Genomic DNA, 14348 nt, shown 5'->3' with positions numbered 1-14348 from the left:
ATTCTATCACTGAATGTATAGAGTGTAAATTTCATCATTTCAGATACAGCAGAGACATAATCAACCGCTTCAACTTCTTGTGTTCCAATATACAATCGCACACTATCAAACATTTTCCAGAAGAAATCATTTACAAGTGTAGCGTTTGTGTTATTCCCAGCCTTAGTGAATTTAAATTTACACAACAAGAAACTTTCGGAGAGATTCAAATAGGTTTGTTGATTATTTATTTCAAAACTTTTTGTACCATTTGTATTCCAGTCTGTTCCAGTTATTGCATTTACCTTGAAGTAATCTTCTTTTTTAGTGGAGTTTGAGATAATAATAGTATCATCCAAATCATCGATACTATCAATTGCTTCCATACTTGTATTTATTTAGGAAAAAAGATGTTAAAACTTTTGAAACCCTGATCCAAGTATTTGAATTATTTTCTGTCGTTCTTGGGGGGACAACTGAGTTTTACCTTTCTTAATTTCTTTTATTGCTTGTAATTTATGAGATTCTTTCTGAGCATCTTTTATACTCTTTACAGCACCTGCTACATTTCCCACAGCAGAAGCAGTTGAACCAATTAGGTCTTTATGTTTAAGAATAGTTGAACCAATACCCATGAGAGTATCAATTATCCCATCTCCTCTAAATTGATGTCCGACACCCCTTTGTCTCTTAGGTTTATAGTATCCTCTACCAAGATACATACCTTCACCCTTGTAGTACGGGGAAAGGAACATCCCATCCCCTGTAATTATTTTATATTTTCCCAACTCGTGCTTCCTCACAATAACCATCGTATTTATTTATTGAAAAACTTCACGTAGGTGAATTCTGATGGATATAACTTCTCCATTAAAAGAGATCACACGATTATCTTGGTCGGTTATCCTAAAATTTACTCTGTGTATGGTTTTTCCTGACACAGGTAGATAAACCAAATTTTTAGGCTCCATATTGAATTTATAACCAATTGGGGTTGAGTATGCGCTGAATGAAAATATTGTATTTGTTTTTAATCCATCATTATAAGCACCATCAATCAAATCACAGTGAATTAACACCGAATTTATTCCTGAGGATATTTGAATGACATTATCACTGTAAAACGTCCCATTAGTTTCAATCTTTTTGAGGAGAAACCTAATAACTCTCTAAATGAATTATCAATTGTGAAATCAACCTTGTAGTTATTTTTAACTTTAATCGTTGATTTTGAAGTATGTTTTTGAATGTTTATAATAATATTTTTTGGTTCATCACCCTGTTCTTTCATAAGACGAGCAATTTCGGAAGATATTTGAGAAATCTCGTATGCTCCGGGTGAGACTGTTATCGTTTTGTATCCACTTCCCGGATTATAACTAAACTTGTCATTTTTCTCGGTTATATTAAATAAGGTATTATAAGTCTCCATGGACAATAAAGATGCCTCATATTCTTTTGTTGTGTCAAGTTGTAGTGGGTATGGGAATGAAGATGTGTGGTCGCTTGTTGTGAAATTAAAACTCAGGATTGTGCTTCTCATCTTATTTAATATGAGATAAAATGTCTTTATATTGAGATTTATTAATTATTTTCATGTTCATCAACTGGTCTAAAATGGCTGATGCTTCATTAAAACAATTGTTATTTCCAGCCTTCTTACTGCCGAACAACAATAACAGTCTATTAACTAATTGCGATGGGTCATTTGGAAGAAAACTAATACCTGAACCAAGGATACTTAAAGCCTGAATAATGTGTTTCTCCTTCTCATTCTTCCTACTTTTACCAGAAAGAATAACCTTATAATTTAGAGTGTTCAGCAAATCAATATATACTCTATCATCATTATTTTCCATATCCAATGGTTTATCAATATACTTTGATTCATCCCTCACAGTTGAACCTTGTCTTCCATCTTTTGTGAGAAGAAACATTAATCTCGGAGTTAGTTTAACAGGGGTTGAGCAGAACTTAAGAACCTTAATTCATCATTAAATATCAATACCTTTTCTTGAACAAGATGAAATATTGCTGGTTGTTCTGTTGGAATGAGTCCTGCTTTGGTTTTTGAATCCGCTGAATATTCATTGTTTTGAACAGCATTCACAATATAATCAGGGGTTGATTAATCTCTTCCAGTTGTTGAAATAAACCTTCATCATCATATTCTAATTCTCCTAAATGCTCTAATTCTTCCTCCGTCATTTGACTGAAATCTTTTAACATTTGAAGCTTTCTAGGAGTATATTCTACTGTGGGAACTGTGGAAACATCTTTCATTTTTTCTTGGGAAGTTTTTAAAAGTGGTTTAAAAAATTTCTCTTGTTTTTTTCAAATGCTTCTTCGCCCGTTAGTTTCTGTCTGCGTTTCTTCTTTATGTCTTCCTGTTGTTTTACAACTTTTGAAACCAACTCTTGATGTTCCTTAAATCTTCTTGCTCTTTCTTTTGTATCCATTTATTTATTGTAAAATATCATTTAATGAATTGTAAAGATCAACAGGGAAATTTTCCTTTTCTTCATCATTCAAGTAGATGTGTTCAAATAAATCCTTTTCTTTAAATATTTCATCAAATTCTTTATTAACATTAATGCGAGTTGTAATTTCTTCTTCACTAATCCTTGCATCTCTGCTTTTCATACGTTTGCGTTGAGTTTCTTCATCAACATCAAAACCGAATGATAAAATCTTCACTCCGCTCAAATATTTAATAATTTGTCTCGTTCCTTCTGGATTAGTTTCTAATATCCCAACACCACCAGATTTTAGTTTCTTTAACTCACTCTTACAATGTGAATATTTTGTTGTACCAAGAGAAACCTCCTCAAATATTTGTCCTTCATTCCTCAATCGCATATGTTCCTCCACTGAAATATAGTGATAATCTTCACCTTTTACTTCTCCAGGTCTTATTGCTCTAGTTGTTGTTGATACAATGCGTATCACGGGGTGTTTTTTAAGTAAATTTACAATATTCTCATTTGTACTACACAAGAACCTTGATTTATGAAAGTTTTTTTCCAGAAGCAGATTTACCCACAAGATTTATAATAATAGTTATCATTTATATATGTAATTGTTTATAAAACAAAAAATATATCCCTTAATATCTCATCTTGTTTCACAACAATATATTTATATTTTTCAGTCGTGTGCTTCATATAATCCTCAAATTTCTTTTTACTACATAATGTAGAACAATTATCTCTCCAAAAATTATTGATATCTATTGAATTTAACTTGAATAAAATAAAAGTATTAGCATTGTTTCTGATGGAACGACGAGGAAGTTGAAAGTACGATTGACTAAGATAAATACAATTACAAGAAGAATGTCTCCCTCTTGTGTAGTAGCTGTCCATTACCGTTTGGTTTCTCTCATTAACACAATCATCAAAGATAACGAGGTTCTTTTTTGATTTATCCAAATCTTGGGGAGACGGTATATCATCCGTATTATCACTAAGAATACAAGTTATAAGATTTGATTTCTTTTTACATCTCTGTGTATCACAAAATAGTTGAATTATATCTTCAATGTTATAATCATTTAGGTTTTTTTGACGTTTAAATAAACCTATTATATCTTCTTTTGAAGACCAGCATTAAAACCTTGTGAGAGTAGTTGATACTCTGGTTGAAAACTCGACTTTGTGAAAATTATTAAATTATCATAATCTAAAAAGTTGGGAGTGAGGAGCATTTTTAAAAGTAAGCAGGTTTTTCCACATCCACTTGAACCAACTATGAGACATCTTAATGAATTTGGGAGATTTTTATGGTTGTTAAATTTTATCTTATTTTCCCAAATAGGTAAAAAATCATTCATTTATATATTTGAAAAACAGGTTATTTAATTTATTATTGGCTTTTTTAGAAACTCTATATTTTATCCTAAGTTCAGGTTTAATTTCAAGATAATCCATTATTTTATTTATACAATATCTTGTGTTGATATTTCCCTGAAAATTACATCCATGAATAATATACAACAACAATCCTTTGAACATTTCTCTTATACGTTCAGTTTCTTCCCTTGTAAGGAAAGGTGTGTTATCATCCTCATACTTTACATTCATTTCTCTAATCAATCTTGTAAAGTAATTCATTTTTGGTGTAAATCTAAAAGAATTATTTTCCTTTTTATATTTTTTATTATCATTAATTAGAAGATAATCACAGAATATACATTGTTTATAGGCTTTTGACTCTGTGTTTAATCCCCGTCTTTCACACGCAGGACAATTCTCAAATTTGTCATATGGAGAATCAGGAAAGTCTAGCATATTTATAAAGTAAAACTTTACTTAAACTGAAATTCATCTATACTTTCAGTTGTATATTACCATCGATATCGATATACTTTTTTTCATTATCAGATTCAACGACAACATTTTTTATATTAAAGGTAATTTTAAAATTATCGTTAACTACTATTGAACGAAATGTCATTTCACCTGATATATTAACATCCTTTATTTCATCAGGATTTACATCTTTAAGGTTGTTGAAAAAAATACAAATTTCTCCTTGCATATTACAGATGGTCTTATCTTTTCTTTCTAAAGCTTCATCCATAAGGTTTTTGTTCTTTGATACTTTTTCTTGTTTCATTGCTTTTTCTAGTTTTGAATATATTACTAGAAGGAGAGGAGAAACTTTTGTTAGAGATACTTTAATTGATGTTCTACCAGGTATACTAAAAGCCCTTCCACTGAAGGAAATTGAAGAACTCATATTATTTACCATAATAGTTTTTATCCAATAGTTGTTATATTTATCTTTGTTCAATTTTACATCCTTGACATATTTCTCAGTATCTTTAACAGATGAAGAGATTGATTGAAACTTGTCTTTTGTGTCTTGAAACATTGTATTTATTAAGTGAAAAAGTTGGAGGATAAAATGGTTTTAAGCACAGATTCACCTGTAAAACAAACGAAATTTTCATCAAGAAAATTTTAGTTTAAGCAAAGTTTTATTCGATAAATATGGTGAATACAACGTACTGCGATGTTTGTAATCACGAATATAAACATTATAGAAAACACCTCCGAACCAACAAACACACATTTAATCTGTTTCATAAAATATCTCCTCTTGAGTTGGAAAGAAAACATTGTGATATCTGTTCAAAGGATGTTTTGAAGAGTAGTTATAATCAACATCTTCAATCACAAAAACACAAGAAAAATGAGTTTAAAGTAAAGGGAGACTATTATATTGAAAACACTGATGGGGCATTTAAAGGGCATATAAAAATAAGGATTTTTCAATTTGGAGAACCCGGTCCATCATCAATAGCTGAATCAATTGAAATAGTGAAACCCGATGTTGAAAAATTTATTAAAAAGACATTAAAAGAAATGAAAACTTTAAAGTTTTATATGGGAGTGAAAATGAATATGAAAAGACAAGATGAAGAACATACTCCTTATATGAGAACAGGTCTTCATTTTATAACATCATTTCAAGATTTTTTGAATAGTGGGGTTTATGAAGAACTATCAAGACAAGAGGAGGATGTTGATAATACAGTGGTAGGAAGTGGATTCAATATTAAAAAAATCATCTTTTTAGATATACACATTCTAAAATCAAACCCTCTTAAAGCTTCTTCTTATATTGAATTACCAAAAGAAATAAAACGAAAGAAGGCAGTTGTTAATATTAAGAACAATGATAATAAATGTTTTCTCTGGTCTGTTCTTGCTCACTTTCATCCACCAAAATGTAATTCAGAAAGAGTAAAACAATATATGAAATATGAGAATACCTTGGACATTAAAGATTTTAAATTCCCAATGCCACTAACAGATATTCCTAAATTTGAGAAAAAGAATAATCTTTCTATTAATGTATATGGATTAACGGATACAAACAAAGTTCAAATATTAAAAATTTCAAACAACTATAAAAATGAAGAAACACACATTGACCTTTTATATTTTAGTGTTGGAAAGAATTCACATTACACATACATCAATAATTTATCAAGATTAATCTCTTCTCAGGTATTCAGAACAGCAAACAAAATATATCCTTGTAAGCGATGTCTTAATTCATTTCATACAAAAGAACGATTAGAACAACATTCAAAATATTGTAGTAATCATAAATCAGCTGTAATTACAATGCCTAAACCTGGTGAAAAGATTTATTTTGAAGATTATAATAAATCTATCTTGCACCCATTTGTGATATACGCTGATTTTGAATGTATCCTTAAAAAGATAAATACTGCTTCTCCTAATCCAAAAGAACCATATACAAATAAATATCAAAAACATATTCCTTGTGGTTTCTGTTATTATATCAAATCATCTGTTGGAGAAAAGTATAACAAACTTGAACATTATCGTGGAAAAAATGCTTCACAAGAGTTTGTAAAACGATTAGAAAAGGATTGTATAAGACTCACTAAATTAATGAAAGAAACAAATGAACCGATGAAATTAACCAAAGAAGAAAAATTAGAATTTAGAATGAACAATATCTGTCATATTTGTGAGGGGGAAATTAAGGAGTCTAAAGTTAGAGACCATTGTCATCTTACTGGTAAATATAGAGGTCCCGCTCATTCCTGTTGTAATCTTAATTATAAATTACCTTCTTTTATTCCAGTCTTTCTTCACAACAGCGCCAACTATGATACACATCTATTTATAAATGAACTTTCAAAAACACCAGGGAATATTTCTGCTATAACAAACACAAGTCAAAAGTATATTTCATTTTCAAAAATGATATTCACAAAACCTTTAACTCGTATTAGGTTTTTAGATTCTTACAAGTTTATGGGAACACCACTAGCCTACCTCGCATCAAATCTAAGCTCCACGGACTCTTTTCCAAATCTTAATTCATTCTTTCCAAAAGAGGAAATTCTCACTAAAGAGGAAATTCAGATTAAAGAGAGAATTCAAAGTAAAGAGGAAACTCTAATTAATGAAGAAATTCTAACTGAAGATGAAATTCTAATTATAAAGAAAATTCGAACTAAAGAGGAAATTCAGATTAAAGATGAAATTCTGATTAAAGAAGGAATTCTTACGAGAGAGGAAATTCAAACAAGGAATGAAATTCAAAGTAAAGAGAAAATTCTTACAAGTAAGGGAATTTATCCTTATGATTATATGGATTCATTTATGAGATTTAAAGAAACACAACTTCCTTCAAAAGAAAGTTTCTATAATAACCTTTATGAAGAAGAGATAAGTGATAAGGAATATAAACACGCACAAGAAATATGGAAAATATTTAAGATAAAGAACCTTGGAGAATATCATGATTTATATCTAAAAACAGATGTTTTATTGTTAGCTGATGTGTTTGAGGCTTTTAGAACACTCTGTCATAATAAAAATTGTTATGGATTAGACCCTGCCCACTATTTCACAGCTCCTGGTTTAGCTTGGAGTGCAATGTTGAAAATGACAAAACAAGATATAGATTTAATCAGTGATGTTGATATGCTTTTGATGATTGAGAAGTCCAAGAGAGGTGGAATATCACAAGTATGTTCAAAAAGATATGCGAAAGCAAATAATAAATATCTCCCAAATTATGATAGTGAAAAAGATAGTAATTATTTGATGTATTTTGATGCTAATAATTTGTATGGATGGGCAATGTCTCAATCTCTACCTTATGGTAAATTAGAGTGGGTGGAAGAAAAGGATTATGAAAAGGCTTTGATGAATATTGTTATTTCTTCTCAAGAGGAATTGAATGACGAAGAAGAAGGTTATTATTTTGAAGTTGATTTGAGGTACCCGAGTGATCTTCATAATAAGCATAAAGATCTTCCTTTTGCATGTGAGAAAGAAACTCCAAAGAAAGAATGGTTAAGTGATTATCATAAAAGTTTTAATATTAAAGGTAAATCAACAGAAAAGTTATTAACAACATTCTATGATAAAGAGGGATATGTTTTGCATCAGAGAAGCTTAAAACAGTTTTTGAGAGAAGGATTGAGAGTAGCTAAAATTCATAGAGTTTTAAAATTTAAACAAAGTCCTTGGGTGAAAAAGTATATTCAATTCAATACAGATATGAGAGCAAATACAAAAGTAAAATTTGAAGGGGACTTTTATAAATTAATGAATAATGCTGTATTTGGAAAGACTATGGAAAATGTTAGAAACAGGCAAAACATTAGATTCGCAACATCTTGGAAAGAAGCTTCGAGATTGATAAATAAACCAAGTTTTGAGAGAGAAGAGGTTTTTTCAGAGAACTTTTCTGCAATTCATATGAAAAAGGAAAGTATTGTAATGGATAAACCAATTTATATTGGAACAGCAGTTCTTGATTTATCAAAGATATTGATGTATGATTATTTGTATAATGACTTAAAGAAAGAGTATGGTGAAAATGTTTCATTGTTGTATATGGATACTGATAGTTTTATCCTAGATATAAAAACTGATGATGTTTATGAAGATATGAAGAAAAATATTGGAGTATATGATACAAGTAATTTCAGCAAGAAGAGTGAGTTATTTTCCAAAAAGAATGAAAAGGTTATTGGTAAGTTTAAGGATGAGTTGGGTGGAAAAGTAATGAATGAGTTTATTGGATTGAGAGCAAAGGCATATGCTTATAAGTATGGTGAACAGATTGATAAGAGGTTAAAGGGAATAAAGAAATATGTAATAAAGAAATCAATAACTTTTAGAAATTATTATAATTGTTTGATGAATAGGAAAGCAGAATATAGGAAAATGAATACAATAAGAAGTTATAAACATAACATATATAGTGAAGAAGTAAATAAAAAGGCATTAGGAGCCTTTGATGATAAGAGATTTATTTTAGATAATGGAATAGATTGTGTTCCATATGGATATTGTATGATAGAGTGTATAAAATAGATTATGTTTTAACGATGGGAAGATGGGTTAGGGTTTTTTAAGGGCTACCGCCGCCTTTTTACACAATATATAAATGGTTAAACCAAGTATTAATCAAACTAAAGAGTGGAGAAAATCTCAGTCTTGGTATATAAATGGAAAACATAATGAATGTGAAAAATATCAAATAAGTCTTATTGAAAAAATAACTAAAACAAAGGTAAATAAAACAAATAAGCGAATTAATTTAAAAACTAGTAAGTTAGAGGATGTAAAGAAAAAAATGAATATCCTTGAATGGACTGAAAACTTTGATGGTTATCAATTGAACAATGAAAAAACAATTTACTATAATCTCAAAATGATATGTGGCTCAGGAGGTGGTCAGATGAGAGCATTAAGAGAAGTTTATCATTTCGTAATGGCACAAAAGGGGTATCTTAAAAAATATAAAGATTCAAATGTTTTGTTTGTTAATATTTTAGATGGGGATTATTGTGCAAAGAAAATTAAACTATTGAAGGAATTTGAGAATGAACAAATCTTTATAGGTTCAATGAGTGAGCTGTTCAACCCCCAGGTGTTCAATTCAATGAGGTTCAACCTCCAAGTTAAAAGGGGAGACAAATAAATATACCTTGGGATAAAAATGGGGTTTATTTTTAGGGAAAAAAATATGAATCGCTGAAAATCCCCCATTCATTTACATGGGGAAAAGTGAGCCAGAATCAGTATTCTTACCCTACTGTTACCCCCCAAAATATGTGAAACTTTGCCAGCAAATAAATTTGACTCTCACTTCTAGAAAAGAACACCCCAAACAATCACACACAAACAAATGTTTTGTAAGTAACGTCATCATTTTTCTTTATGTTAACAAACAAGTAATGAATAAATGCAGCACAAAGCATGCACTCAGTAAAATAGGAAAAAGGTATGGTGAAGTTATCCCGGTTTATGGTAATTGCATTATCTAATAGTCATTGTAAGTGTTTTTATTGTTGTTGTTGTTCTTTTCTGGATGGACAGGTACAACAAACTGGGCTTGGACATTGACAGCCATGAGAGCTCCATGCAGGAAGTGCACAGGGACGAAGTTCTTACATTCTGTCCGATTCGTTCAAATCCACTGCCCAAACACCATCTCGTGCAGCTTGAGTTTGGCACCGCACATGCTGTTGCTCTTATGGGTAAGAACAACAGCTACGGGGATACTTTTTAATCTCTAACACATATTATTAAGTTATCGACGCAAGCATAACTGTGATAATTATATTCTTCAAAAAAAATTTTTTTTTTTCCTCGTTCTCTTGTGAAACGTGGGTCAACATGTGGCCCTAAATGGAGTTCTTTCATCTCCCCTTCCTGTCCAGGCTGGAGTTCCTCAAGGTAGCGTTCTGGGCCCTGTTCTTTTTCTGGTTTTCATCAATGATCTCTCCGACTCTCTGGAAAATCCTCTATATCTCTTTGTTGATGACTCCACCCTCTGCCGTACCATTGGTCATCCCTCAGTTGCAAGCAACAGCTTCTTCGCTCACTGCAGATCTAGATAAAATCACAAACTGGTCCAACACGTGGAACATGTCTTTCAATCGGACAAATCTCACACTCTCACTATGTCTCTCCGAAAGGAACGTTTAGAAAACCCCCCCATCCACTTTCTCAACAATCCTCTGGAAGAAGTCCTTTCTTTCAAGCTTCTGGGTCTCACTATCTGCCATGACCTTTCCTGGGAAAGCCACATTTCAAACCTCGCCTCCAAAGCCAGTCGCCGACTGGGAATCCTCCGTCGTGCAAGGTCCTTCCTCGGCCCACCTGAGCTCCTGACCACTTACAAAGCTTTTGTCCGCAGCCTGATGGAGTACTGCTCTCCTCTCTGGGCTGGTGCTCCTGTCTCCCACCTTTCTCGGCTTCACGCTGTAGAAACCAAGGCATTTCGGATCATTGGCATCTCCCGCAATGAGGCTGAGTCTTTGGGCCTCTCACTCAATCACCGCAGGTTGGTCGGTGGTCTTTCTGTCTTCTACCGTCTCCTCTCCAGCCTCGCTCCCCCTGCTCTCTCTGTGATTTGTCCCCACCACATTTCCGCAGGGCGCTCAAGGTCCGCCAACAACCCCCTTCTGGTAAAACTACCAAAATCATGAATCACTGCTCACCTTCACTCTTTCATTCCTCTTTTTTCCCACCTTTGGAATAAACTCCCTCACTCTATTCATTCCCATTCTTCCCTCCAGGCATTCAAAACAGCTGTTCACCACCACCTCTTATCATCCCCCATCCAAATCCTCGATCTTTTCTTCCTCTGATAATCCACCCAAGCCCACCTCCTTCAAATTCCCTGCTTTCCTTCCTGAAAGTCCCTGTAATGTCCATCTTCTATTCCCCATGTTCCCTGTCCCATCCCTCTCCCTTCCACAGATCTCCAAATGTCTCTGTTCCCCACTATTTTGTCCTTCCCACTCCCTCCCCTCCTGTCTCATGCCCCCCTTGATGTGCGTTGTGTCTTAGCTCTCATACGAGCCTCGAGAAGGTGTACAAAAAAAAAAGAAACAGATTATTTTCATGGTTGTTGTAACACTGTGGGTCACATTCTTACAAGAGCCATGTAAACTGTGAACTTTCTCACAGGAAAAGCATAAAAATAAATTCTGGGAAATGTTCATGACCAATTTAAAGAGGCCATATTTGATGTTTCAAACATACATCAAGGATTACAAGGAAATTATGCACAGGAGGAGGCCATTCAGCCCATCATGCCTGCACCACACCAATACCAGATTTTTTAAAAATCCGTCAATACCCCTTCCCTTTGTGTGCAGCCTTTTGGCTGCTTCAGTGGTACTCATTTCACCGACCGTGGAAGGATGACAGGCTGAGTCAACCCCCTGGTGTTGATTCAGCAGCCATCAGGGCTTGAACTCAGGACCCTAGGATCCTAAGCCACCACCCTAACCACGAAGCCAACACCAAGTTATATGGTCGCTTGAATAAAATATCTATCCATCCATTGGGACCATACTCTGTGCAGAGTGTTCGTGCTGCCTAAGCAGTCTCCTTGGCTATTGGGTACAATCCTGGATGGGTTGTCACTCCGACACAGTATACCAGCATGCTGGCACTCATTTTGCCGACCTCGGATGGATGACAGGCCGAGTTAACCCCACCTGGTATTAATTCAACAGCTGAGTGGGATTTGAATGCAGAATCCTAGGATCCCAAGCCTACCACCCGAACCATTAAGCCAACACCAGGCATCAATAAAATATGGTAGTCATTAAAACATCACTTTAATAAAATATAGTAGTCCTTAAATGTCAAATCTCAAAAAATAAAAATTCTCAAATACAGTCGTTTTCAGCACTCATTGAAGCCAAGCACCTTAGCTATCAATAGGTTATCTTTGGATTATGTTCCCGAATAACTCTTTCTCTGCCCGGTATGTGGTGCCCAATGTGACGGAACCATTGACAAACAAAGGAACTGATTCACATTATTTGTGCCTGGTATTTACTAACATCACGACATCATTCACCATCGTTTTTCCAAATTCACCATGTCTGATCAGGATTCCGACCATGAAGGGTCATCAGGGATCTTGCTGAGTCTTGACATACAGAATATTGTGGCCATATGAACTTCTGCTTGGACTGCATATGGGTGCCCTATTTGAGGCTGGCGGCCAACATTCCCTGAGAATAGCGACTCTTTTTCCCCCTCTTTTGAGAAGTCTTGAGTTGTAAGTTTGCATCCACTTGCTGCTGACTACAATGCCTGGAGGGAAAAGTAATTTGCAACATCAACTAAGGAGAATGCATTGTCCAGGCGCAATCTCCATGTCCTCATGGAAGGAAATAGCACATCGCTCACGACCCTGAGCAAAACTGTGCCTGGCAATCAGTCTGTACTCTAACTGAGATCATGGGTGAATTATGTTCCTCTTCCTGAATGTGAGGGCCAGTGGCTGGTACGTTCAAACAACAGGCTGATGATTTCTTCTCCTCCTCAACTGTAGGTGGAACTCTGAGTACTTGACTCAAAATCTTTAAGAGGAACCAACATCATCTGAGGAATTACGAGAATGCAAATATCGGATATCCGTTAATCAGCTCTCTGGTTGCATATCTGATTGGTTGAGTTCCATCAAGGTTCATCTGTAAGAATACTGTAGATCACCAATTATTTTCCATTGATGCAGTGACACGTTTACATGGCTTGGCTTGGTTGTGCTGGTGCTTCACGCTTGTGAGTGAACTTGGTCGGAATTGCATTCTTTTTCAGACTGGATCAACGGCTGCACACCTCTGCTCCTGCCGATTGCAAAATTAGAGCATTCACTTTGTATGCATCCTCTGCAAAGTGGTCCAAATGAAGTCTACTCCATTGGATAATTCAAACACATCGGCACATTTCGCTCATCAGCAGACAAGCACCATGGTGCATATCCATCCCAAGGGAAGGGGGCTTTTCGGCAAAATCAGAACTAAAGGGGCTGCGTGTATTTTCAGAGCAGCACTCTTATTGACGTAACTTCAATAAATATGTGTGTGCTCATTGATTTATGCAAATTCTCTTATTTTGAGCTCAAGAGAAATTATTTTATATCTATCTTCAACGATTTCTGAAGCAGAACATTCAAGTGCCTTAGGCGGATGGCTTCTTTCAGGAGTCGGTGCAAATATTTGGGTTATAATCTCAAAAAGCATGCCAAGTGGATGGATTCAACATGTGGATTTTGAAATAATTTTGAGTGGATGCCGAGGCCAACATCTTGTATACTCTGGGATCCTTACTTGACTTGGACTCCATCCATTGTGTCGTCATGAGCTATCCACTCTAATCAAAGAAAAAACTTTTACCGGAATAGCGACTACTCTTGCAAGAAACATCCCAACAATTAACTATTATTTTATCGTGATTTCACAAGTACGACGTGAAATTCCGCATAACCACATGCATTATACTATAGTGCAGTGCACGGTATCAGTGGCTTTGTTTGAGAGCAGTGATGTCACCTCATGGGTAACGCTCACCAGCTGCCGTGCAGAAAAAGCTGGGCCAGCGGTGTCATATGTAGCTGAAGAAAATAAACTCCACCTCTGGCCTGTGGGGAGATTAGATGTTCGTATAGCATGTAAATTAACAACATTAAAACATACTGTCGGACAATGACATCCGTGGTCCCACTATTCACAGACCCTGCGTATTCGTGGGTCATAAGGTGTGACCTGCTTCGACCTTCGTGTGCTCACGTGTTTTTTTTTGTTTGTTTTTATTTACACTTCAGGACCGGTCTCCTCGATGCACCACTGCTGATATTAATTCAGTCTGGGAATTCAACAGAAAACTGCTCTCTCTGATGCACAGATTCATCCCATCTCGTTTTCAATTATCTTACCCATCCTCCTGCTCTTGGTACTCTGAATCCTGCCATGAAGCGGTTGCTTTAAAACAACTTGCATTCTCCTCCTGGATGGCAAATCCGACCGAAGGCAACCTCAGATCATTCCACAA

The 14348-nt window shown here is 34.6% G+C and overlaps 1 protein-coding gene across 2 annotated transcripts in view; it reads left to right on the top strand.

The window, feature by feature from the left end:
* The window catches only part of NEK8 (NIMA related kinase 8), a 93108-nt gene that overhangs the window by 63716 nt on the left and 15044 nt on the right, over positions 1 to 14348 (top strand). For both annotated transcript variants that reach the window (XM_085857748.1, XM_085857749.1), the window contains exon 12: positions 9867 to 10027. In XM_085857748.1, the coding sequence (XP_085713874.1) occupies positions 9867 to 10027 (161 nt within the window). The remainder of the gene's footprint in view (positions 1 to 9866; positions 10028 to 14348) is intronic.

This window comes from Eptatretus burgeri, chromosome 15 (assembly GCF_056783735.1).
Source record: "Eptatretus burgeri isolate ZD-2024b chromosome 15, Ebu_testis_v1, whole genome shotgun sequence".
Taxonomy (NCBI): Eukaryota; Metazoa; Chordata; class Myxini; order Myxiniformes; family Myxinidae; genus Eptatretus; species Eptatretus burgeri.
The sequence above is the reverse complement of the archived record's forward strand: the minus strand, read 5'-3'. Positions and strand labels throughout refer to the sequence as shown.